General features: G+C 36.3%; 1 protein-coding gene across 7 annotated transcripts in view; it reads left to right on the forward strand.

Moving 5' to 3' along the window:
• Positions 1-27,756, forward strand: part of RELCH (RAB11 binding and LisH domain, coiled-coil and HEAT repeat containing) — an 81,556-nt gene that overhangs the window by 5,475 nt on the left and 48,325 nt on the right. For all 7 annotated transcript variants that reach the window (XR_013921847.1, XM_080339682.1, XM_080339685.1 and 4 more), the window contains exons 2-8: positions 12,056-12,145; positions 20,346-20,417; positions 20,526-20,581; positions 20,692-20,805; positions 22,224-22,427; positions 22,516-22,607; positions 23,616-23,924. Coding sequence is in view for 6 of the 7 variants with exons in the window: in XM_080339682.1 (XP_080195808.1) it covers positions 12,056-12,145; positions 20,346-20,417; positions 20,526-20,581; positions 20,692-20,805; positions 22,224-22,427; positions 22,516-22,607; positions 23,616-23,924 (937 nt within the window). In the remaining variant the exon portion in view is untranslated. The remainder of the gene's footprint in view (positions 1-12,055; positions 12,146-20,345; positions 20,418-20,525; positions 20,582-20,691; positions 20,806-22,223; positions 22,428-22,515; positions 22,608-23,615; positions 23,925-27,756) is intronic.

Below are 27,756 nucleotides of genomic sequence, written 5' to 3' on the forward strand. Positions count from 1 at the left end.
TAGCTTAAGATCTTCCTAGTTTACAACTTCTGCAGCTCTTGGTGTTGTAAAATGAGTGAAACCAGGTCTGCCGGAAGCTGTTTCTGATGGATAAGTGGATAGTTTAACCATTGTTTGGTGTCTGTGTTGGGGTGATTTGGGATGTTATTGTAGGTAGTTCAGAAGACAGATTAGTCCCCACAAGGGTATAACTACATAAAGAAATAACAAGTTAAAGTAGCATGTGATAAGGGTGACACTGAGCAAAGAAGGACAGACTAATAGCTGCTTCTACTAGGCAGGCTACTATGAAGTTACAACTGAATAGCAAGCGTACCGTATGTCCACATTATATTTTACCTTGTAGTAAGTTATTTTTATGTTCTTGTTCTCTTAGGATGTTTGCAGTTATGCTATGGGGAATTTAGCTGCTTTAGTCCTGACTTTCTGTTCTGTTTCTGTGCCAGAGTTATTGTTACTTTACTGTGTTGGGGAAGACAGAAGTGAACCTCTGCACATAGGCACTGTAGCTAGTTCACAATTCCATGTGAATTTAACCAGGTCTTGGTTGGAAGCTTCAGCAAAGCAAGTAGGCTTTCTGCTGACGCAGCATGTATTTCCTCCTAACAGTTTTGTTGTTAAGGAGAGTTTGGGTTTTATTTGGGTTTGGTTTGGTTTCTTTGTTTGTTTGTTTTTTGGTTGTGGAGAGGTGGGGAGAGAAGGAGGAAAACAACAAGATTAGCTAGAGCTTTGCATTTCAGAACCAACCACTGGAAGCTTCTTTAAGCTCTTCTATACATCATTTCAATCCTGTGTAGGGTATATTGAGCTTTCTGTAGCTTTTCTACCTCTGAGAATGATCTTTTTCTTGATTGAAGATGTGACTTGTAAATTAGAGTGCTTGCTGGAAATTTTACATGAGATTCATTGCGTGATACCAAAAGATTTGCCTAGTGTTTGCAAGCAAGTTGTGGTCAAATAGGTATTGATATCAGCTGTGTTGGAAGCTGATCCATATGCACAGTTATCTCTGTTTCTTTAAAATTTGTAAATACGAGGCTTCTGTGTTCTATAAGCTCAGAATTAATGAAAATATGGAAAAATATATTTTTTAGGAAGTCCTCATACTTTCAAACTAAACTAAGATTTGTTACAAATTCTGAGTTAGGTAATTTTCATATGTGTATATATATATGGAACTATGTAAAATATAGTATCAGAAGTCTCCTTCCTATCAGTATATGAAGATAAGACATAAAACCTTATGCTGTTGTATGTTCAAAGTCATAATTCTTCATCTTCAATGTATTACTTGTATTTGGTTTTCTAGTGTATTGCAAATAGGCAGGTTTGAGAAACTGAGTTGAATTCTCCACTAGCGTAGGCTAAAACTTTGAGTGATTCAGTAAAGCTTGTAGGCCTTCTATTTTTATTTATGATGCACATGCCTGATACATAGCACAAAGTATATTGAGTTTGGACAAAAAAAAAACCCAAAACACCACACAAAAAAACACACCCTAAAGTTTTTGGTTTTGTTTTCAAGACAGACCAAGCTGAAAAAGCCCTTGAGAAATACTAAACTCTCCCCTGGTGTACCATAGGGGAGAGGCCATTTACTTCCTCCCTTCCTGCAATATAATGCTGCATGAAGGAGATGCAAGTGATTACTTTGCTGTTGAATTGAAGGAAATACTGTTACGTAAAAACTCACAGAATAAAAAATTCTCATTTATATGACAAGTACTTTTTCATCTTGGTTTGGTGTTGGAGAGGAGAGAGAGCACTATCAGCTGTGTTGTCATTTGTTGGAGTAAGAGAAATTATTGCAAAAGTAATCACAGAATCAAAGTATGGTTGAGATTGGAAGGGACCTCTGGAGGTCATCTTGGCCAACAAGCCCTGCTCAGGCAGGGCCACCTACAGCTGGTTGCCCAGGACTGTGTCCAGATTGGCTTTTGTTTATCTCCATGGATGGAAACCCACAGTCTCTCTGGGCAACTTGTGCCAGCACTCAGTCACCCTCACAGTGAAAAAGTGTTTCCTGATGTTCAGAGGGAACCTCCTGTGTTTCAGTTTGTGCGCATTGCCCCTGGACCTGTCACTGGGCACCACTGAGAAGAGCCTGGCTCCATCATCTTTGTACCCTTCCTTCATGTATTTATACACATTGATAAGATTTCCCCCTGAGCCTGCTCTTCTCCAGGCTGAACAGCCACAGTTCTCTCAGCCTCTCCTCATAGATGTTTTTGTCTCTAGTTGTTTGTTTGTTTGTTTTTAATTCTTTATATAATCCATGTGGACATACATTGTTAAAACTTCACTGGAAAATTTAGTACTGTCCTGAAATAAAAGTAGAAATCAGGGAAAGGGGAACATACTAGAATTGAAATATGAAGAAAACTGAGAGACACAGCGCTTGACAATTAAAATGAGTATTATCTCTACACTTTAAGTAATCCCTTAGCAAAGACAGCCATTTAATGACTAGGTTGATATATACTCCGTCGTCCAACAAAATTATAACAGAAAACTGCATCACTGTAGAGAATGAAAAAATCCTTGTAATGCAAGTTAGTTGATTCGCTTTGGGAAATGCAGTGCTGCAACATCAAGCATACAGAGTTCATGTGATGCTGTTGATGCTTTCTGATTTCTGCTGAAGCCAGCTGGAGTCTCGAGCTGGAAGAACTGCTTCTATGCAATGATTCCATTTAGCTTTTTTGTTTCGGGAAGCTCTGGTAGCTCAGGCACGCTGCACGTATATAGGGATCCAGGCTGGGTTTGATGATTTCTCCAAGGTCATACGCCCCTGGAGCTCAGTATTCACTGCACCAACATTCAAATAGCTTTGTGCAGGGCCGACTTAATTCTTTCAACTAATTTGGGTGGTACCTGAGACGGTCTAGGCAGTAAGGCCCTCCGCACAGAAGCAGGTTTGTTATCGGCATGTCTCTCAATTGAGATCTACTCAGGTGTATCAATACCTGTCTCTTAACCCAATTCAGTTATTTGTGAGTGTCTTATATCTGTGCTAGGATGCAAGAACTATCCATTTTCACTTTGTAATTTCATCCTTCTCATGAGCTTCTGCTGTATTTCTGTCATGGTAGTGAGGGTTATATCTTTTTACTACAGTGTATCTGCAAAGTATTTGTTTTATATATATCATGATTGGTTAATTTTTTTTCTGCGGTTCTTGGCCAGCAATCATAGGTTAGTTTCCTCCAAGTAGCTTTAGGATTTTTACGCTCATATACTTTCTATGAATTTCCATAGCTTGTTAGTAATATAAAGGAGACAAATATATTGATAATCTGTTTTCAATTTAGTTTGAATTGCCTGTCATAGACAAGTATTATCTGATCATATTGAATGGCTTTTCTGGGTAATTTTTAAGTCTACTAACCTTCAAGCTGTCAGGGCAATTCTATTCTAGTGGCTTTACTTAACTTTTCATTTGATGATGGTTTGAGAACTTATTTCCAGAACACACCAACTTTGAAAATTGAGGAGATCTCATTGAGTAAGAACATCTGAGAGCAAGCACAAGAGGCACTTGCAAGAGCAAAATGAGGCTGATAGGTTAGATGCTTACAATTTAGTGCTTGATACAATGAATTACTTTAAGGCTCTTAGTTCCATCTTGGAGTTACCATAGCGATGTGGAATGTGTCGATCTGGCAAAATTTACTCTGCAGCTTAAGCTACTTGAAAAAATTGATGCATAAGTCTGTTTCTACCATTAAGGTTTTATGCTCGATCAGGTATCTACTGTCATGGATCGAGTTTGCGTTGCTGGCTGATCCAGCGTTGGTAAGCTCAGAACAAGTTGAAACATATGAAAAGTTTTAAATGCAGTGACCATTTAAGACTCCTCAAATTAATATTGCTCCACAGTTGTCTTATGAAATTTGACAAGGCTTAAAGGACTTTTCAGTGTCATTTATGGGGAATTAAATAGCTTATTCACTTATTCATATGTGTTGCGCAATGTATTTCATTTGCTCCATAATGCAGCCAGAAATACAAACTGTGAATTGATGATCACTTTTTAAAGTGTTAATGATGTCTGATTCTTTAATTTAATGTAGAAAGCACTCCATTAAGGCATTTCAGGTTTTACATTATTCCACATCTTCTGTGAATGCCATCCCTCTTGCTGGTTTGTTTATTCACTTGTACATATGTGCAGCTCAGTACTAATATGGGGCTTAAGCATGTGCAAATGTGAATACAAGACAAAGTTTATTCTTTCTCCCAGATAGTCTCTGTCCCCAGTTCCCCTGTTTTCTGCTGTTCTGTGCCTGTAATATCATGCAGACAGCTGAAAATGCAAGTTATTCAAGGCCATGCTTTTCCAGAGCAGTATCTCTGGAAGAGAGCAGGTCATCTGTTGCATGGCCATAAGAGCTAGTTTAGACTAGGACTTGAAGATTTAAGGAAGGTAAAATGCCCAGCTTGCTGACTTCTTCACAGCCAACAGAAACTGACATAAAGTATGTGTTTATATACTTGCATTTCCTTAGGACTGAACTTCAACAGTTCTTTTATTGTACCTGTAGCACAGGAAAAAAAAAGGAAATGTGGCAGACCTGTCATTTCAAAGGAAACTTCTTGACTTGCTGATTTGCCTGTATCTCTTTGAACTTAAAAATTAAGTTGGATGTTGTAAAGATAAAGATAAGTTGTACCTTATAAAATATGTTGTACTTTTGCCCTTTCCAGATGTATATGTTTTTTTCCCCCAACTTTGATTTGCAAACCTCTTAAGTTTCAGCCTTGATCTCCTTAGGACATAATTTTCTTTTGGATGGAAAATTTTCTGTCAGAGGTTCCTCCATGCAAAAAGGGTTGTGTATATTGGGAGGAGGGAGAGCTTAACTCATAACAATTGCACAACTCATCAGTAAAAACTTCTGTATATTTTCTAAAGCTACATGGAACTACATCCTTTATTATCTAAAACTTGCCTTAGTAATTGTCCATGTGGTGTAGGTTGAAAAACATCGCAGTAGAGAGGTTTCTAGCTTCTCATTTTTTCATAGATTGGAAAGAGCATCCTAGAATTAGACAACTTTGCTTGAATTCTCTCACATAGAGCTGTAATTACCTGATTTTCTGACACTTATAATCCCAAAATACTTTCATTGAATGGCAATTTTTAACATTAGGAGTCTAATTTACGGCCATATATTAAGGTGTAGGATATCTGTTGGTTATCACGAGTTTTTTATTCATAGGAAATTAAAGCTTAGCAATTCTCCATTTTAATGATTTTTTTGTTATACAAAACAGATTTTTGAGTATCAGTTCAGGAATGAAGTGCAACTTATTTCTACAGCTGCAGAGAAGTGCGTCCTGGAGTCCTATTGGTTTGGGCTTTTTTCCTTTTCTAGAAATAGCCATCAAGATGGTGATGCTAAGGAATATTTTTTGATGGCCTCAGTCACTCACTTATGTAACTTTTGATGTCTATTTTTATTCAGAAGCTAGAAGGCATTAACCTGAGATGGTTTGTAAGTAGAGTTGTACCTGAGACTGAACTGAGAGGCCTTGTTAAGGTTTGTCCCTAGTGAAATCCTATGTAGTAAAAATTTAATTTAGTGAACAGAGTATATAATTATCAAATAAAATACTTCTAGTGGATCAAGTTGCTTGTGTAAGACTTCTTACACCAATGTTAAAGCAATTTAACTTTCCCTCAAGTGGAAAAAAAAAAAAAACGCTTAGGCTGTGTTTTTGGAAACAGAGCTTCTGGAGCTCTGCTTGGATAAATATTCAGAAGTCTCTATATAAATCTTTTGTTGTATCCAGTAGCATGGCCAATGTTCTGTAACGTTTTATTTCCAAGCCTGTGCTATGTTGCCTGTTCCTGTTCAGTAAGGCTACAGTGGCAACAAGTAGAACTATATTAAACAATCAGGTATAAGGTCAGAGTGTTTGCTTGCTTGCTTGCTTGTTTTTTTTAATGTAGTAGTTTTTCTTTCTTCTCCAAATAGTGATGTGTGAGGCTGGATTCCTGAAGAGTTTGGATGATGGTTCTGTAGTAGCAAGATAGGCATAGGTTATTAGCCAGACTAATGGGTTTGGGGCTTTTACTATCTCCGAAAAACTTGCTATGCTGTGTGTGAGCTGTCTGCTCACAACTATTTCTTCCTAAATATAACCATATAATTCATGTAAAGCCTGGCTTAAACTAGAAATTATTTTGTCCTAGCATATGGAATATCCAAGGGAAAGCTGCTCTGATCTTGATTTGGAAGGATTCACTTTGCCCTACATCTTGTTGCATAAGGATGCCAGTCAAAAACAAATTTGGAGTAGCCAGTTATTTCTCTGACCAGTTTAAAATGTGGTTAGCCAGGTATTTTGCTCATCAGTTAAAACTATAGTAACAGTCTTGCTTCAGGGTTACAGGTATTTCTTTTAATTTGTCTTGTACAAGCATCATATCATTATTACTTTTCCTTGAATTTCAAAGAAAAATACGGAGTTCTTGGTCTTTGTATGCTCTGTTTGGTTAAATGTTAGCACATGATGATATGATTTCCTGTGATTTTAAAGAAAATCTGACAACTTATTGGCTGCTTTATCAGCTAGTAATTTTTAACATCAATCTAGATGTTTGCAAAATAAATTCAAATAGCTTCTAAAAATTTGTTTAATTTTTTTCTATCAAGAAGTATTATCATTTGGTTGGTCTATGTTTTTAGCATTATGCTCATGTAAAGATTATTTAATAATGTATTTTGGCAGAAGACTGCAACTTACTTCTGCTTAAGTCATATACTGTGAAACAATGGCTAATGTGATCCCTCTCAATGTCTCTTTATTTAAGCTGGTAAAAATAAACATTTTTACCATCCTAGTGAATGAAACTTAACCTCTTTCATATTACGTATGTCAGTGAAAGGAGATATATCACTTTGTTGTGAGGCTTTTTACATTTTCCTCCTTATATAGATACACTCAGCTTTCAGTGAAAGAGCTGAATATGCCCAGGGAACAGAAGCTGTCAGCAGAAATCTGTATGTCATACAGGTGACAGTTCTGGGATTGAGAAAGGAATGAACATTCCTTTCCTCTGGAATGAAGCAATATTTTAAAAGATTGTATAAGGTAATAAGCAAAACATGGTTTTGAACATAATTTTTAGCTTCATAAATGAAATTAAAGCCATTGCATTTTTCAACAAATGGATTAAAAAACTCCTTAGCTTTGAGTATGAAATATGAATCTTACCTTTCTGATTTTGTTGATCCTTTTCCAGTGGTAGAGATAAGAGACAAGAAGTGTACAGAGAATCACCTTTACTATTCCAGTCTATCTCCTGACATTTCACTGGTATGAGCCATGAAAAGCCTAAACCTATTTCTCTTGTTTTCTGTGCGCCTATGACGCTCTCTTATCACTTTCTGGAGTTGTTTATACCTGCTTGTCAAAACTGTTCTTGTTATGTTATGTTGCGTTGCTGTTTCTGAAACATTAAACTGACAGCAATTATTTTTTCGCTATTCATTATGAAAGCTTTTAGCAAAAAAGGAATTGCTGATTAAAAAGAAAAGCATTTTAATTCAGAATACTGGAGAAATACAAAATCCATGCACAGAAGACTGTTGGTAAGAATCTGAGTATCATGGCAGCAAAATGGCTTTCTACTGCTGTGTCACATTGCTTTTTTTTCCAAGAAAAAAAGAACAAAACCACACAGAAAAATCAAAAACATAAACAAACAACAACAACAAAATGTAATTCAGCCAAGATTCAGCAAGATTCTGCTTTGATTATTCCTTGCCAAATAACTTAAACCTAAGATTTTTATTTTTTATTAAGAAAAATCTAAAATAAATATATATTGTTTTCCTAAAAAAAATTGATTTTTTTTTTTTTTTTTTTAAATCATTTTCCCCTTATAGTTCACAAAGTAGTTCTCTTTTCTAAATTCTTTAGTTGAAATACTTCCACTCAGTGTACTGGAGTGCAACTATTTGTACTACAGAAAAGTGGTGATATTTCGCATTGCTGGGGTGAGCAGCGTGGCTGGGTACAGCTCTTCCCTTGCCCATTCCTGCCCTTCAAACAGCCCTGCTCTTTTCCCTGATGAATGAGCCCATTTGGCTGCCAGTAGGGAGAGACCGTTCTCACCCCCTGATCCATTGCTGATCCTTTATGGATGTGTGGAATTTGAGGTCATAAGATGTTATTCTGTAATTTTTCTGGATGTTTGCATTAGTTTTAGGAGATAAACTTCCACTGTTGACTGCCTGCAAAAGACATTGGTAAGGAGGGAGGCAATGGGTACGGGTGCCCCATGGTGACATGTCCGGTAGGGGAAGCAATAGGGCAGACCTGCCACTGCTCAGCTTTGGAACAGCCCTGCCAGGCAGCCCGTGTGTGCCATGCCTCTGCTGGTGGTGATGTATGGAATCATTTCACTTGGAAGAGACCTTGAGGATCATCGAGTCCAACCATAACCTAACTCTAGCACTAAACCATGTCTCTAAGAACCTCGTCTAAACACCTTTTAAACACCTCCAGGGATGGTGACTCCACCACTTCCCTGGACAGCCTGTTCCAATGCCAAACAACCCTTTCCATGAATAAATTTTTCCTAATATCCAATCTAAACCTCCCCTGGCACAACTTGAGGCCGTTTCCTCTCAACCTATCACTTGCTACTTGGGAGAAGAGACCAACACCCTCCATGCTACAACCTCCTTTCAGGTAGTTGCAGGCAGTGATCAGGTCTCCCCTCAGCCTCCTTTTCTCCAGGCTACACAGCCCCAGTTCCCTCAGCTGCTCCTTATCAGACTTGTGCTCCAGACACCTCACCAGCTTTGTCAGACCCATCACCAGCTTTGTCACCCCCCTCCTTGCTTCCTTTCCTGCTGCTCAAAGCACCAGCTTCAGTGGGAGCTGTGGCAGCATCTCTGCCCAGTCTTCCCCTGATGCTGGGACTTGGCAGGGACTTGACTTAGCCTGGGACTTGGCAGGGACTTGACTTAGCCCTGATCGTTCATTGATAGCTGTGCAGCCACTTTGGCCAGGAGATGTCTCAGCTGAAGTGCTTCAACACTGGTGGCCTCTTAACAGCAGGAACCACTTCCAGGTATTTTAAAGGCAGATTCCTGTAGCAAAGTAGTGGTAAAAGTCTCGTTATGTTATTCAAGCTAACAATTTAGTTTCACTTGCATTACGAAAGCTATAATTTCCCGACTTGATGAGGTCTGCCACGTGTATCATCTAGTGGGACGCTGAATTGAGAAGATACTGTCCAACCTGTGTGTTGCCTCTGTTTCATTTCCTTCAGCATTTATTTGGATATCCCTACACAGTTTTCTGTGTATATTCAGGTTCCACCAATGCAATACATAAAAACGGTTTTCCTTTTAAAATTTATCTTCAGGTTTAACAGCATGGACATAATAACTTCAAACACCCAAACTGGCTTCGTTTAGTAATGACAACATGCTTGGGGGATGGTGATAATTGGGGCAGGTACTTCTGTAATGAGAAGGAGGATCAGCATTACTGGGAGAGGGAAATAACAGTAGCAGGAAACAAGCCATGAGACTGGTGCTTCTCAGCACATCTTTGTTTGGTTTGACCAATCTGAATCCAGATATTTGTGTCTCTTCATAATGCCAACCTGTATGTAAAGAGACTGTCAGATGTTTGCTGTTATCACGAACACTGTAATGATAAGGAGAAGTCAAATGGTGAATGTACAAGTTTCAACTCTACAAATTGCAGCTGTGCATGTAGATGTGGTGCTTAAGGCAATTTCTGGATGTTAAAATCATAACCTTTGGTTTTGTTTAGTTTCTATAAGGACCATGACAGTTGTAAAAATTATATTCAGTGGTTGGGAATTGTGAATTGTTTGATTTACAACTGCTGGTGTGATCTTAAATGGCTTCTGTTGTGTACATCTTGATATGGACTTTGATTACATCATGCTTTTTTTTCTAGAAAGCTGTATTTTTCAAGAAGTTTCTGACTGTTTTGACAAATAAGTTTGTGTTTTATGACTGATTTGTTTTGTTAGTTGTAAGAGGAGAGCCTGTGTTTTTAAAGCGTGCCGCTAGGCACATGAAAAGTATTTTTGCTGCTTAAGGCTTTGAATGTGTCAATAATTATTATGTTACCTACTTCATAGGAGTAATACAAAACTAGGCTGTGAACGTGGCAAGACTGCAAGAGGAACAGAGTTGATTTCTGCTTTTGCCATAGCGATGCTACATATGAGACTGGGTCACTTTTCCTAAGCATCAGCTTTTCCATGTGATCTATTACTGAATGTTGTCTGCTGCTTTAACTTGAATTTGATTACAAAAAATGATCTTGCAGCTCCCAATGAAACTCAGTGAACAAGGTCTTTTCAGAAGTCAGCTCTGAAGACTTGCATGCTGTGCATGCAAAATCCATGTTTACTTTTGAACTCTAACACTCTTAACTATGGTTCCTCATATATAAAATCTGGTTTACTTTCACAGTGGTCCATTTTGCAAAGATGCTGTAAAAAGAAGAGTTTGTACTATGCTCCTAAATGCTATAGAACAGCCTAGAGAGAATTATTAAATCAGATTAGTATCTGGAAAAATGCAGATAAGACCAGAACCTGCAAATGAACACTGAGTTTTAAAACTAAATATTGAGCAGAGACTCATTGAGGAGCAACAGTCTGTTTCATTGCCTGGATGACAAGCCATAGTCATGGGAAAGGAAAACTGTGGTTAAATATAAACTGTATACTATCATATACTTTATGTCCATAAAACAGCTAAGTTAGTGTTGCCAGGCATTTAGTTTTGGTACTCTGTAGCTCAGAGTTGGCAAATTTGTTATTCTCTATAGCTTTTCAAGTGAGTGTAGATGATTTAATCAGTTTCAGTCCAAGTGTTCTGATTTCAGTCTAGTGCTGGCCTATATGTAGAGAGGGTGTCACAAGACCTTAAGGAACAACTTAGGCTTAAATGTACAGAAAAGAAACTTATGAATAGATGTGGGGGGTTTTTTCCAACACAATGCAGAATTGCGGGCGGAGGGGGTTTTAAATACTTTCTGTGATGTTAGTCATGACAGAATTTTGACTGACAAGTGATGAAATTACTTCTATTTCTACTGACAGTTATGGGATTTTTTGACAGCCATATGGAATTTGTTCTTTGTTAATGTGACAACAGCTCTAATGTAATTAAAATTATTTCTGAAGTGCTACGTAGAAATTAATTTCAAAAGGAGGGGAAAGATACTAAGTTACTGACTATAATTTCTGCATATTCAGTTATCTTAGGAATGTGTTCTGTTTATTTTAGGTTTTGTCACTGAGTAATTTCTTTGAACATTTTTGTAATATAAAGGTGAACACATGTTTCAACAGACCTGAAATCATCAAAATTGTATTTTGTTTGTTCTTTCAAACCCCCTCCCCAAAATGAAAAATGTCAAGACAGATCAAAACTTTATGCTGATTACTGAATTTCTTGAATGTGGGTTTGTTGTGATTTTTTTGGTTAACAGTTTAATTCTAGAGGGTGAATATTATCCCTGCAGTAGCATGAACTCTATTTACTTTGCTTTGTTTTTTCTAGGCAATGCATGCCTTAGTAAGTGTTGTATTAAGTGGGTATGTACTGAGTTTAATGGCTAGATCAGGAGACTTGTAGAAAAATATTTGATCGTGTTAACATGCCTTAAAATACACTACTTTCTTTCCCCCTTTTTTTTAGTATTTGGGCAGTTACAGGTAAAATGGGAGCAGAGCTGATTGAAACTTGTTGCAGAACACTTTGTATCTGCTTGGTTTCTTGTGGATGCTCACCTGCGTGTCTCATCTGCTGTAGACAGAGTGGAAATGCCACCTTTTTGGGGGACCAAGGCAAATTTTTTACAGTGCCTGGTCAGTGAACTTGCCATAAGACCGTTTACTTTAGTCTTTCCTATTTACTTAGAGACAGACTTTTAGAAAATGCAGTAAAATTTCAGTCTCGCATAACAGTTACTTAGCCTTTGATTTGTAGTTTCTAAAATGAGATGTTTTGATTTTCTGATATTTTTCCCCCCTCTTAAGATCGTGCCGGAAGCATCAGTACTCTCGATTCCTTAGATTTTGCAAGATACTCTGATGATGGCAATAGGGAAACAGATGAAAGAGTAGCAGGTAAGTTTTTTTTTATTATTTTAGGAATCACAGAATAACTTTACCATTTGACTTGCTGTTTCTAGCAGCAGCATATTTAATAGAACATTCTTGAAGATAACCAGACTTCACTGTGGTGGTTTAACTAGTCATTTAAAGATATAACCATGTTTCAGACACTTTTGCTGCAGTTACTGTAAATATTCAGGCAGGTACACTTTGTGTATGATTCCAGATGTCACCAGGGTAGTAGGAAGCCAGCAGTGTACTTGAAAATTGTGCCCAGTTTTTGCCAACAGAACAGTATCTTGATATTGCGTAATGACTACTACTGTTTAGCTGAAACATGTGAAATTATTCTATGTAGCCGTCAGTGACAAGAGATCTGTAACAAGTCATCTCTTAAATATAGCTTACATGTACACCAAACAGACATTACCAAATCCAGAGTAAGTTTGGGATTCTCTTAGTTCTGTAAATCTTCTTTGCTACAAATCTTAGTTGTAGTGCTTTTCTTTCCCATTTGATTTCTTGATTATATAAGATTGTTTCAAAGAAGCAACAAGAGTTTCCGCCTCTTGCAGTCACTTTCAACTTAGGAGCCCGTGGCATTTTTAATTTCAAGATTTATGATTATCTCACCAAAGGCAGAGACTGCTTTTCTCTTACATTTTAATTTAGTATAATAATGTCTTTTGCATGTGGGCTGTGTTTCTCTAATCCAGGCTTTTTTTCTAAGTTCAGATATTGATATTTGTAGCTCCTATAGAGAAACCCATAGAAGCTCTCTAGAAACTGTTGCAGAACTCTGTTAACTTCTTGTCAATTAATACTGTTCAATATAATGACAGCATAAAGCTTGTCCATGCTGTGACCTTTGTTCACACAGTTTAGCTTTATGCAACCTGAAATGAAGGCACCTGCTAGGTCTCTGTTTCATGCTGTTGTCCCTGCTCTGAACCACCACGCTTCATCCTGACAGAAATACTGTCACGTTGTTAAGCAAAGGCTGGTGAAACACAGTTCTGTAGAGGATCTTGATTCTGAATTTCCTCTCTTTGTCTGAAATGCAACCAGTATTGACCTGAAGAGAAGAAATAAAAGCATTGCAGAAAAATACTGTTTTTCTTACCCCAACCAGTGTTTCTGAGATAAAGGACTGGATCAAATTAATGAACATGAAGCAGATTCAGGTATTTTGATGCTTTGGTCTGGAACTATAGGTACTTACTGTTCTTTGATTTATATGGAAACTTCCAGATTCTTACTACTATGTAACTACTGTCTTTTTCAATATATGTAGTCAGTTTAAAGAAGAGAAAAGTTTTAAATACACCTCATCTTCCAAGCAAAGTGTGTTTAAGGAACCAAAGTATTTCTGAATTGTGTACTGGAATACAAGGAAGAAACAAGCAAATTCCAAATATTTTAACTTTTTCATCATCTTGGTAGATTTTTTCCTGTTTCTAACCAATATTTCTTGGCAATAGTATTATTGAGAGAGCTAGTTTGATCTTTACTTGAAGCTGTCTCTAGTAACTGAATAGGATTAGAAATGCGTGTAGAAAGTAAAGACCAGTCAGAATTGACATCCAATAGAACCATTAATCTTCTGACAGAACATTAACGACAAAATGTTTATTACTTCCAGTGTGAAATGAATATATCCTAAAATTAAACACTAAACTTCATTAAGTACATCCTGAAATGGACATTGTTGAACAATGCGGTATATAATTGACGACTGTCATATGTAATAGACAAGCAAATTATATGGGAGGATGTTAACGTTGCATTTCTGTGTTCCTTTAGAGAGTTTTTTTCAATGAATTGTTAAAAAGTAACTTGAACAAAGCAAGAGTGGTTATTATTTCTACATAATTGTAAAGACTTCAAGTGTTCCAGAATATCCTATTTCTACTTAAAATTCTGATTCAATTATAATTGCTTAAAATGTTTTGCCTCATTTCTGTATAAAACCATCCACCTAAGCAACTTCGAACTTTAGAAAATTTGAGTGTTTAATTTGCACATTAAAAAATGTCAGCGGAAGTTTCAGAAACTTTTTGTGTCCATTTCCTTCTTTGAACAAACTCTGGCTTATAACTTCTGCTTTTGAAGTAGTTCTTAGTTGCAAGTGCACTTTGAAATGTAACTAGAAGTCCATCCTGCTTATTTCTTCTCATATTCTTTCTTGGCAAAGAGCTTTGATGCTCAGGAGATAAAATTGTGATCTGTTGCAAAAGCTTGAGGCCATGATCTGATAGTCATATTTTTCTTTTGATAGTTCACAGAGTGAGGTTTGAATAGTTTCTTTTTGTAAATGCCTTTCTCATGCTATTATCTTTGTTTTTTACTATTTGGGCAGAACCCATGATTTCCATATCAATTCCTTAGTCAAATGTCAAATGAAGGGTAGGAAATAAACTCGTATCAGTCACTAAAAGATAGTGGTTCCGAGTCAGAAGGACTTAAGTTATAACACATCCAGTTACAAATACTTTCATACCATGGCAATGCTAGAAAGTACCAAATAAAAAATGTACATGTATACTATCCAAAACCATCATATTTTTTTGCTGTTATGGATGGTGTTAGCCTTAGCTGCCTTTCTTTTTTTTTTTTTTTAATTTTACCGATCCAAAAATTCCTGGAAATAACTAGAAAGACTCTTGTTTGAAATGGATTTCAGTATTTCAAATCTGTTAGCCCAGTACATTCCAACTGACATTAGAATCAAAATTTGACCTAGAAGCAAATGTGTTTTGAAGAGTTGTCGTGAACTTGTCGCTTGGAAAATCTACTTGAAAGAAACTGAGTCTCTTCTCTACTGTTATGATCAACTTAACTGAAAAGGTATAAGGCAGAAAAGCCAGTCAGTATGTGGGCGAGCATGACAAAACTAACTCCAATTTAGAAAGCATCAATTTTCTTCCATATCTACCTGATATTAACATAAATATAGAGCTGTATAAAAACTGGATAATACATTTGTAATCCATGCGGAGTTCCAAAAAATATATGCATTCTTAGAGCTTGCAGTGTACCAGATGGAAACAATTTGTTCTCTAAGACTAATAAGCCTTAAATCTAAATTTATGCATTAAGTGCTGAAGCAGTTGGTGCTAATATTAGGTCAGTACTGAAGGATTTGCTAAGCCTAGTAAACTTCCTCCAAAAATTCACTTTCATAAAACACCCAGAGAATGGAAAACCTGTTCCATTCCTGTAAGGTAAGAGTACACCTAACTTGAACTCATATACCCACAGCATTTGGTGTAAATAGGTCATCTGACATTCAATACAAGGAACTGAATCTTCTGCCACATCTTAAATTGACTGTGTGCGCAAGTGTGCTTGTTATCTAAAAACTCTACTTTCCATAATTCAGAATCTTTAGTATTGCTAACTTGCCTTTGTTATCTGCTATTCTGAGAAACCGATAATTTTAGAAACGCATTGCTGTGTTTTCAGTGATAGTGAAATTAATCCAGATAATCAAATTCCATTTCAATAATCTGTGTTCTCAGAAGTCCCTGCATTAGCTCTGATTTCTGGTTAAGACTGTGTATCTCTGCTTAGCAGAATAAAATACTATCCCCATCAGGATGTGAAGGGAATAGACAAGTTCAAAAGCACTTGATTATTTTTGATGACTTCATTTATCTAGACTTAGGTTCGCAGTTTCTGCTTTGTATAGAGCATTATTGTTTGTTTTTAATAAGTACTATTACTTGTGTGCAATCAATATCAGAGGAGAACCTTAAAAAAAAAAAAAGCACACAACAAACAAAACACAAAAAACATCTGCAATACAACCATCACTTGCTAACATTGTGTGTTCAATTTGTTCATCCTGGAAGTGAGTCTGGTTTTGTCTTAATCCCCATTAAGCAGGTGTAAACCTTCATAATTTCCATCCAGGTCTGTAGTCTCCAAGGGTTGAACCTAAAGACAAATCTGCTGTAGTTCAGGTCTTCTGTGTAGCTGATCCTGTCTCATTAACCTAAAAGCATTAACGAGGCTACTAAGTCAAGTGTTGGCTTCCTACTACTAGAGTAACAAGCTCTTTGATAGCTTGCTTACGAACTTTCATGCTGATCATAATTTTTGTAGCTTGATAGTCATCTCTCCTGCTGCAATACAGCACTCTGATTCAGGTCTATTTTGTGTTACGTCCTGAAGTGTTTCACAATGACTGTAAATACGGTCACTTCTTCTCTTCTTAGGATTGCATCAGGGAAGTGGGTATTAGGAAACATTAGGTCTTGAAGAGTATTGCAGTAGTGGCTTCAATGCAAACTATAGTCAAGACAATTAAAAGTTCTTCTGATTGACTGAAAATGTATGCACAAATCCATCAGATGCAATTGGATGTCATACATGTTTTAGAAGGCATAATTTAGAACATGTAGATTTACTCTAGAAGGAGGAAGAACTTGAAGTGACAGTTAAGAATCAAACAACAACTAACTTGAAACAATATGCACGAATTTGAGGAAAGCTGGGTTAGCACAGGGTCCCTTGATACGTCAGTGGAGAACTACTTTTAAAAGAAAATGCCGGAATGCCATGTAGTGGCTTCACAACATAAAACTACCTTTCTACTGTTGGCTGAAGTACTTCATACTGAAGTATGCAGAAGTCTGACAAGGTAATCCATAAGTAGAATGTAAAATTCTGGTATAATTGAAAAAATACTGCTTATCCTAAAGTAAGTATAGAAAATTTTTGAAGTACTGTTTATCTCTTCAACGTTTTTGCCATGGCACAAGAAGACTTTTGTTCATATAGATCCACCTTGTTCAATATCCCAAATCATAGGTTGTTCTTTATAGGTGACTTCTCAGTCTGTGCCTCAGTAATGTGTGAAGTCATTAACAAGTGTGTGTGAGTTGAATAAGATCCTTGAGAAAGCTTCATTTTTTAATTTCTAGGCTCAGTAAACAAGCTACCCACTCCTGATATGCACTTCTCTTTTAAGGTATATTGAGTTCGCTGCATGAAAACTAAAACATTTTAAAATGACTAATCTGAAAATCTTGGTCTAATGTGTAGTTGTGTGCTTGACAGATTCAGTTCTTAATTAAGTCTAAGTAATTATCTTTTTCTTTCAGAATGGTAGCTGTGGTGATTTCAGTTCTTTATAAAAAGAAAAAGCAAGAGAGCAACTTAAATTTGGAAGGAACTGTTTTCTCCCTTAAGGTGAAACAGATAGTTCAGAAATGCCCTTTTCTTGTAGGAAGATTAACCACCCTCAGAGCTCTAAATTCCTACTCTCAGCTTTCCTGATGTAGTGGAGGATCAATTTGGTTCTTTCCTTTTCTAGGGTGTCTGCAGTAGAATTCTTCTGTGCATAGTTCTTAAGGAATGTCAGCTCCTTTCACCGAGTTCTTTAATGAGTTATACATGTTATCTGTTCAGTCAGGCATTAAGTTAAACTTCAGCTGGCTTTATCAATGCTTTTGAAGGGCTAACTTCTCTAGATACAACAGAGGGAAAGGGGGAGTGAGAGACCATGTCATTTATTTTAAAGGTCAGTACTTGACAATGGTAACAAAGAAAGGGCTTAGAGGTTGCTTTTTTTTATTTAAGAGAATGTCATATCATCATCAAATACGGATTCCCAGTGTTGGTTTCATTAGCATGCATGTTGAGTTGAAAATCATTACATATTTTGACAGAAGATTGCATTTCAGTATAGCTTCTAAAACAAAGAGCTTTTAATAATAATTTAAAATTTGGTTGATATTATGCTGTAACCATTTGCAAATATTTATGCTTATATAAAAAAAACCCTACAAACAAACTTCTTCAAATAAAAACTAGATTTGTGGCTGACTTAGATGCATCAAGGTTTGTATGGTGGCACTAATAAGACTAGGAAATGAGGTACAACTGTATCAGTGCTGTGTTGTAGTAGAATTATGTGGCTTTTGTGACATGCTGCAAAGCAACAACTTCTCAAATATACTATGTTCAGAATCTTCCACTGTATACAGAGAAACATGCAGCAGAGTAATCTACTTTAAAGGTTGAGTGGGTGAAGTCCTAATGGCTTCTAAGAATTTTCAGCATCATCACAGTTCACTAAAAAGTAATTCTTGCCGTCTGACATGGGTTTGTCTGACATGAGCTTTTTGGCTTTCTATGCCTTCAGACATGTCTTATTCCTATTTTCCTTAATGGGATTTCTGAGTTTTTCTAGTTTGTGTTGTTTTTCTAACTTTTTTTCCATTATTTATATCATTCTAGTGCAGGGCACTCCTGATCTGCAACTGTTCTGGTCTTCAAAAATATTTTATGAGAATAAAATGTTAACATGTAGTCATTTCCATCAGAAGAATTTCTTAATTTGAATTCTTTACCATCTTCAAAAACTAACAAATTAGTAGCTTACAACTTAGAATCATAACTGTGAATTAGTAGCTCAAATGCAAGGAAGTGCTAAAATTACGAGATACTTTACTACAAGAGGATTTTCAAACTTTGTTGCACAGAAGTATTTGCAGATCAGCATTGCTGAATACTAGAGAGATTTTACATATTTTATTCATCATATCCTCAGTTGCACTTTTGTATCGCTGCAGTAAAACTCTGTGCATCAAACAAATTACTTTCATGTAGGAAATGTGGTGTACTGTAGTTACTCCTTCCGTTTTTACGCATAATTGCAAACTGAGTGAATCTTTTTTCCATGAGTGCTAATTATCAAAAGATTCTTAGTGACAGATGTTCAAAAGAGGAAACTATTTTCTTTGTAGTCTTCAGCAGCAGTTCCTACAAGCAAGAGCCAATACAGTGGTTCTGCCATGCATTATTCTCTGTATAAATATTTCAAAATACCATGTTAAGTTGTTTCCAGGTAACGATTAAAAATCTCATTAATATTTTCTTATTAAAAGCAGCTAGATTTTTAGTTTTGCATGGGAATAAAGTAAATATTAGATAAGCTATTTAGACTAGTTTAACACTTTAGTATGGTAGCTGTTCTGTGTTCATCTCATCTAGTTAAGCATAAGAATCATTGTTTTTGGTGACTGTATATTTAAGTGTGATTAGACTAATCTAAGAATTAATGAAATACATGTAGTTACCTGGTAATTCCTTAAACAGGTTCCCTTAGATACTCTAACTGTAAATGTCTATATAAAGAGCATTTACTACATATTTTGCAAATGTACAGGGTTTTAAAATTTGAAACCATGTTATATACATGATCCAGACATAAAAACTCATGAAATTCCAGAGCAAACAAAGCATTATTGGCCATTTTTGGTGAAAATATTAGGACAGGAGAAACACATAACAGTGACCAGGGGAGTGGGAAGATAGGGCAGGTGATAATGGCAGCTAGAATTAGATATTTTTTTATTCTCTAAAGCTGACTCTAGATCACTGAAAGTGTTGTATAGTCTAGAGTCACTGGAAAATTTTAAGCATAATGGTGCAGGTGCATTTTTGTTGCAGACTTCTCTGTAAGTACTATATGAGAGCTGCATATTTTGCCTTTTTTATTGTATGTGTCTGGCGCACCTCTTAAATGCGTTCAACTAAATTAAAAATCTTAATTCTAGGATATGCGCCAAAACCCACTATTTTTAGATAGAGGTTTAAAATGAGATTATATTAGTAGTAAAATAAAATACGTTTCAAGTTCTGCCATTTAAGCTGCTAAAATTTCAGTGTATGATTTTATTTTCAAACAAAATCTGTAGTCTCAGTGGGACGGTACATTCACTTCATGGTTTAAGCTTTGCTACATGAAGACAGCTTCCTCTGCTGCCAGCATGTGTTTGCTTCATTTGGAACTGTCCTCTGATTGCCCATGTACTCCCCTTGCCCCAAAAAATCAAAGTGTTTGACTGTATCAGCTGATCGTGAGAGTGGGGAAGAAATAATAAGCATTTCCCATTAATATGCAAAGTTAAAACCAAGAAGGAAAAAAAAAAAAACAAACCCTACAGCGAGTCCTTGTCAGACAGCTTGAAAATTTTGATTTAGCTAATTTAAGGCCAATAAAACTATGGAAAACATTCACCAGTTTGCTTTCAGACCAACTCTGCTGCATGTGTTCATAAGTTCCATAAAGACTGCATGCTTTCTGTTTAATACAAACTGTATATTTTTTTTCACACCCATCCTTGCTTTTTATATTTTATTTTTGTTTCCCTTGCCTTGGTTGGATGCCTGTGTGTGTTTAATCCAAATCCCTGTCCAGTCCTGGAGTTTGAACTACGGAAAGCCAAGGAGACCATACAGGCCCTCCGAGCCAACCTGACTCAGGCTGCAGGTGGTGTACATAAACCTTTTCTTAAGTCTCTACTTTGAACAATGTAGAAGTAGTTGAGCTCATCCTGTGTGAAAGAGTAAAATGTAGTTACTTTTTTTTCCTCCCCAGAAAATGAAGTTCCTTTGCAGGAACGAAAAAATTATAAATCAAGTCCTGAAATTCAGGTAGGTGGCTGGTGGTAACTGAGCTTTGCATGGACTTTAAGATGGATATGCTTCCGTAGTTGGAAGAAAGATGAACCAAAGATATAGCGTATTGTTTTCTTTTTTTCCAGGAGCCAATCAGACCTCTTGAAAAAAGAGCTCTAAACTTCCTAGTTAATGAATTTTTATTGAAAAATAGTTACAAGCTTACATCAATAACATTTTCAGATGAAAACCATGATCAGGTAAAGTTTTCTTGTATGTATTTACATGCCTGCTTTCTATATTCTGATCTCATCATAAACTCAAGTGAACTTAAATGATACTTCCTATTTATGTTGTTCGCTTTATACATAGGAGTATTGTAGGAGTTAAATATGTTAGTTAGCATTTTCGTACATAAAGCATGGTTTGAAAACATGGCACTTTGAGTAATATTTTCCCAAAATTTGTAGGAAGGGGACAGAATGCTTGCATTCTTCAAAGGACACAGAACAAGAAGAAAAATAATGTTAGTTATAGGTAGATAGAAGCTTTCCTGGCTTCTGATGGACTCCCTTTCAGTTAAACTAAAGGATCTGGATGTAATAGATTTTGAACATAATATTTTTCCTTAAATCATGCTCAGTTGATTTGAAATCAGGATATGAAATATTCTCATTAATTGTCATCTCCTGGGCCTAGATATGTGTACAAGTATACTTAATTATACTGTGGCATTTAATACGGTCTGGGAGAAGCTCTCAGTTATAAGGTGTTGTCTTAGATATTTCCAAACATAGCCGTGCTTTGCATTTTTTTTAAAGATGATCAGTTTTATGCCTCTATTGTTCTTATTTCTAAAAAGTAAACAGGCTACAATGAACATATAGAACACACTTTTTTTCCTAGATTATTAACATAATTCTTTCAGAAAATAATCTTTCCTTGAATAGATGTGTGTAACCTGAATATGGGAAAATATAGTGAAAATTGTGAACAGTAAGAAAAAAGTAAAAAAAAATTTAAAATCACAACTCCTGTATAATTGCGCACATGCCTATTTGTATATATGGACATGGCATAATCTTGTAGTAATAGGATGGTAACAAGTCAATGAGAAAAGGAAGGACATATAGTAATGGTTTGAGACAGGAGGCCCTAGTACTGTTTAGAACTCTACACAATTAATACACTTATGTCCAGATTTCACTGAGAATACTCACTGCATCCGTCAGTCATCTACAGAGCTATTTGACTGTCTGCTTCTGGAATATTACAGCTGTCCTTGTGAATAAGATGGGAACAATATGATACCTCCTATCAGTGGAAAGCCTTCTGTCAACTCCACTGGTTTCTGCTAGAGTTTGATCAACATTACATCTGATTCTAGAAAGCGTTCACATCCTAGAAAAAAATAAATTGTGATCTATGTGTTTTTGGAAGTTCTTCTCTTTAGTACATTACCTAGAGCTGCCTTTAAGGTGAAAATGCTTTGAGTCATAATACAAAGCCTTTTTCTATTTCCGTTCCTTGTGATCTGATTTAAGCTTTCTCATGCTTTACTACAATGCAATCTTGATGCGATTATTTTGCTGTTGTATGACCTGCAGTCAAATGAGGAAGAGAAATGAAAATAAAAGGAAGTGTATTGTATGCTTTAGTTTCTCTTATTCCTTTGAAGGATTTTGAACTTTGGGATGATGTAGGATTGAATATTCCAAAACCTCCTGACCTGTTACAACTCTATCGTGACTTTGGAAACCACCATGTTGCTGCAAGAGATGTGGTGGATGTGTCAGTCGGTGTAGATGATGATGAGTTAGAAGCTGCTACTCCTATCCTTGGGGGCGTCCCTGTGTTTGAAACAACACCACCGTCAATAGAAGTAAGAGCTAGTACAGAAGAAATGTTTCAGCTGTTGCAGTGTTACTTAACATTATTGTACTAAACTTTTGTTTCTCTTCTGTGTTTAGCAATGTTTAATAGTGCAAAAATTAGAAGATCAAATTAGTGTGTTAAACAGTGAGAAATGGTCTTTGATGGAACAAATCCAAAGACTTGAGAGGTATGTACTTACCAATCTGCTTGACTGCTGATAAATGTTGGAATAACTTCTCAGTGTTTTTCTAGCACATATATGAAAACATACATACTTATACAATTACCATGAGTTTTTCAAATTAGGGCAGTCTGTCCTTTTTAATATGTGGTATTTGATTTAGAAAAAGGAAGAGATTTCGCACTGGCTATTTCCATTTTGTTATCTACATAGTTTGATTTTGCAATCAGTTTTGTTCTTTCAATGTAACTTCTTTATTTACTTCTTTGAAAGAGATTCAGTTCTGATGTGTTTCATGTAGGTTTTCTCTTCAGTCTGCTTTATTTCATTCCTAAGTACTATGGTGTGTACAGCTTGCAAACGCTGTTAGGAGGATGTTTGGTTTAATGACTTAGTTTAACAGTTTTTCTTTCTACAGAGTAGAAAGAAATTACTACACTAGTAGAAATGACAATATCTTCAACAATAACAAACAAGAGACTTTAAAAGTTTGATCAAAACATATGATTCTGTAAGCTATAAGATATCATTCCTCTTAAGAGATGTACCAATACAACACATGGACAAGTGCATAATTTTTAAGTGGCTTTATTGACTTGGATAGTTACTATTTCAAAGCCAGGTGGGATAGTACATATTAATTCACCACTACCCAGATAGAGTTCTGTCGCATCCCAGACAGAGTTCTAGCTCTTCACAATTTGTGTGTCAGTGCTCAGATTTCAGCCAGAGGTAGAAAACACTGTTGTTATTCACTTATTTCATTGATTCGCTCACTCTGAGTGCAACGTTTTTTCTACTAATTATTGATGAAAGAACTCTGTTAAATCAGTGCTCGTTTGATCAGCTTGTGTGATGTAATTTATTTCTGTCAAAGTAATTTTTGAACATACTGAATTTGAAGAGGGAGCTCTTCAGCGTGTTGTCCTTATTTCTGTGGATCAGTCTTGTGATTCCAACAACCTTCTCATGAAAGCTACAAAAATATTTCATACTTTGCTTTTCCTTTTTTAGTGAAATAGATTTTCTCAAGAATGAAAACTTCGCTGTGTCAACAGTTTATGGTGTAGCTCCCCATCCTTCTTTAAAACAAGTGCCTCTCACAGTCTCAGAGGACAATGGACGGTACTTGGATATGAAGAGCTCTGAGAATGACAATAAACATGGAAACACTGAGGAAACAAGCCTTTCTTTATCAGCTGAAGTGGATTCAAGGACTTCTAAAGATGATACGCTAAATTCTGTGCCCTGTAAAGAAACAGAGAAACTGTCCTCTTGTGCTTCATCAACTAAAACTACAGTCCACTTTGACAAACCTAATAGGTTAGTGATAAGTTTTAAACTGGAATGCTTTAATTAAAATTTCTTGTAAAGTGGATAGATATTTTTCTTCCAGTAAAATTCTGTGGAATTAATTTGTGTTTTGGATGCAAATAAAAGGCTTAACATACCTTTAGGCTACAGTGCTGATATTTTCATATTGTTCCTGATCTTTTTAGGAGGAGTACATTTGACAAACATACATTTTTAGTATTAAGTTTAAGGATTTCTTTTGATTACCTACTTGTTTCTAAAATCAGTCCAATTCCTTGCAACAAAAAGCTAAAATCAAAATGCTGAATGGGAAGACCAGATATTTCCATTTTCTTTTGAGTTTTCATTTCATAATGAAATCACTTCTGCTTGAAGAGTGGTTTGGAAATTTTTTACTGTTCATACGTAGATGTGTATTAGTCTCTTAAAAATATCTAAGAGAGCTGTATGATTTTTGTTTTTATAATCAAAAAGGGTATCTGATGAAATTCTGCTTTTTGAGTTTTGAATTTGGGTCAAGCCTTCACTGGATAACTCTGGTTCTTTTAATTAAAATAGAGTGTTCATGTTGTGTTATTATGTGGAGATGAGTTTGTATGTCTCAGTGTTCTTGAGAAAACCTCTTTTTAAGTCTTATAGTGAAGAGAGGAAGTAACGTGTTTATTAAGTGATAAAGCACTGTGTAGCCATCAGAAGTAGCACAGACCACAAACTTAATGAGATTACAACAGTAATTTTAGAAGTTGTACATAAAGATGCCCAAGTAGCTCCTCTTATGGTCTTACAAGTGCAATTCCTAAGGGAGCAGGTAGCCATTCTGCTTTGTATTTTGTCAGTTCCCTTGAGATTTTTTTGCTGGTGTTCATACAGTAGTATGTTTCTAGACTTATTTTCCATCTGAAAATACCAAGTAAAAATTTGTGTGATATTCTGTGTAGATGGAAATCAATACAAGCTGGAAGGAGGGAGGGAGAAGAAAAGAAAGAGTTGTTACCTGTGCTAGTAATTAACTTCTCTTGCAGCCCCTAAGATGCCTGTTTTGCCTGAATTTTTCTGAATTTCTTGCACTAAGTCTTAGGGGCACGGAAATTTTTTCATTGATGTATTAATTTTAGAACAGAACAGAAGGAAAGATTTCTGAATACAGCACCTTAGAGTCTTACTACAAATCTCTTCTAGTTAAATATACTAGAGTTTAACAGGAAAGTAAAACTTGGCTTAGATTTTTCTGGAAAATTTGCGGTGATTCCATTTAAACATTCCAGATCGGGGCGGGGGGAAGGCCAGTTCTTTCATATCCTACCTCAGTATCTAGACTATGTAATATTAAAAACTTATAGTTGTCATCCATGGATTGCTGTAAAATTGTCTACCTATTTTCATCAGTGACTTGCTGCAAGTTTCATTTTACTCAGAGTAGTTGAGAGCTCTGGGAGGCATGAAGTGCATCAATATTAGATTGATGGTTTGGGGATAGTGAAGATGGTATTGAAATAGGATGAGATTGAGTGGGGTAGGAACTATGAGTATTTCCAGTGGGATTTATGACGGTAGTCTCTAGAAAAACATAATTTATTTTGCTGCTCACGTCCATGGATTTATTTGTAAAGTAGTTGAATACCCAATGAGTTAACTGACTTCAGAAGTCCCCTCAAATGCTGATCACTGCAGAAATAAGTGATACATATGTAATATGTACCTATGTTTGTGCTGAAGTTTTGGCTTAGCGTGTCAGCGAAGGGTCAAAGGAAACCATATTTGATACAGTGTTTTATAGATCCATATCACTAAATTTTCTTCCTGGATTATGCGCTTGGTTTGTAATAGTACAGTAATTTTTTTTAATTAAAAATTGTATTCTTTGTTAAGTATTTTGAGGTCTGTGGGAGAAGCAGCACCATAGTTCTGCTTTTTATTTATCTCTTTCAGTCCAGGGTTGATTATTTGTAGAAGACAATTCAGAATATATTTAAGAGACATTAAAAGCTAAGACTCTATCCTAAAAGGCACGACTGTTACTGCTGTAGCTGGGGAGTGTATTCTTGGCATAAGTCTTGCCCAGATGGGAAGAGAGGATAGAAGAGCAAGCGAGCCAGCTCTGTGGCTGCACCCAGAGCAGATGTGCACAGGAGCCTGCAGATGGGGACATGGCCGTCCCTGGAAAAGTGCCTCTTCTTACAGATTGCTAGTAGGATACACCAGCAGCAGTCTGACAAGACCGCACCGCATGTTTTTATTCAACTCATTGGAAGTGTTTGGTAGTTTGCACCATATACAAGATGGTTTTTGTGTTATAGCAGTCACTCTTGGCTGTTTCAGTAAACTGGCTCTTTTGTCCCAGTGTTGTATGAAGTAGAATAGTAGTTCCTAGGTTTTGTATTTGTTGTATTGTCACTACTAGTATCTGTTGGTCCTTCAAAAGACTTGCCACTGACTTGTGTACAAGCGACCTGGGTCTGTCATCATTTCTGTCCATCAAGGATTTTACTACAATTTATCAAGGAGAAGCTTTCTTGACTCTAAATATAACCAGCAATCCTAATGGGATCCACACTGCCCAGAGCTTGCTGTCAATTAACCCACAGGGAAATTCAGTGACATATTGTCATTGTTTTCAGTCTGCAAAATGGGGATAGAACTTTGCCCTTATGTAGGATTTTAATTCAGGTTTCGAGTGGGGAAGGAAGAATCTGATATTCCGTGAAACGAACGCCAAGGTAAAGGGCAGCTGGGGCAAAGGGCTGACCAAGGCCGTGCCACTCTCTTAATGTTAAGATGCTGCTTTGCAACATTTGTTCCTGTTCTCCCAGTGTAAATAAAGCTTAAAGCCTTGAGCAGAACCTGTAAGTTATTATTTAAGTGAACCCTTGCACAAAAACAAGCTGATTGGAATTAAGACAAACTTTCTTCATTAAAATTTTGAATGTGTGTTAAAAACCCATACTGTCGAGAAAGAAACTTGATCTTAAGTAACAAACATAAATTTTTATTTATCATATTTTGTAAATAGTCAGAAGAGGAAAACTACTATGGTATATTTATATGTATCCTTCTGGATTAGTTTAAACTTAGATGCTTAATGTTTTGGTGGGGTTTTTTTAATTAGAAAAGGGTGAGTGATTATGTATTTACTATACACATAATTGCATGTGTGTAGGATTTTGCATGCTCAGGTGCACAAAATAACATTTTTAAGGGTTGAAAGCTGATACCACTTTCCACATAGGAAATAGGAATTACCTCCTCCCTTAGACTCACGGATGTGTCATTAGAGGATTCGAACAGCAGATGATAATATAGGGCAAGATGCTTCATGTGCATGTTTTGGAAGACAAATGTTCTTTTTCTCTGCAAGCACAGTGCTTGAGACAGTGTTAGATTAGCATCTAAATACTGGCCTCAGATAAGGCACAGGGAGTTGTCATTACTGGGAAAAATAGGATGCTGCTGCTGCTGTCACTTGCCTGCTTTATGGAATGGTCAGTCCAGTAATTGTCTTCCGAGAACATTTATGCCACATTATGTTCCTTGGGCAAGGTTGTTTTCAGACTCTTATCAGGGTTTGATTTGTATGGTTAAGGCAGTGTTAGCTGGTGCTATGCATGGCCATGAGGCAGTGTTTCTATAGATACAAATCTATATGGGGGATTAGGCAGCAGTTCAATATTTGTTCTGAGGTTCTTGCAGTACATTTGAATCCAGCATTTAGGTTCTGAAGTGGCAGTTGAACAATCTCCATTTAACCCTGAAGCTTGTGACTGCTCAAATGTTTTTATGCAACATACAAAACAACATAGCAAAAATACTGTTTCTTGTTATTTCTGCTCCCCCTCTACCGGTT

The sequence above is a fragment of the Nesoenas mayeri genome (assembly GCF_963082525.1).
Source record: "Nesoenas mayeri genome assembly, chromosome: 2".
Classification (NCBI taxonomy): domain Eukaryota; kingdom Metazoa; phylum Chordata; class Aves; order Columbiformes; family Columbidae; genus Nesoenas; species Nesoenas mayeri.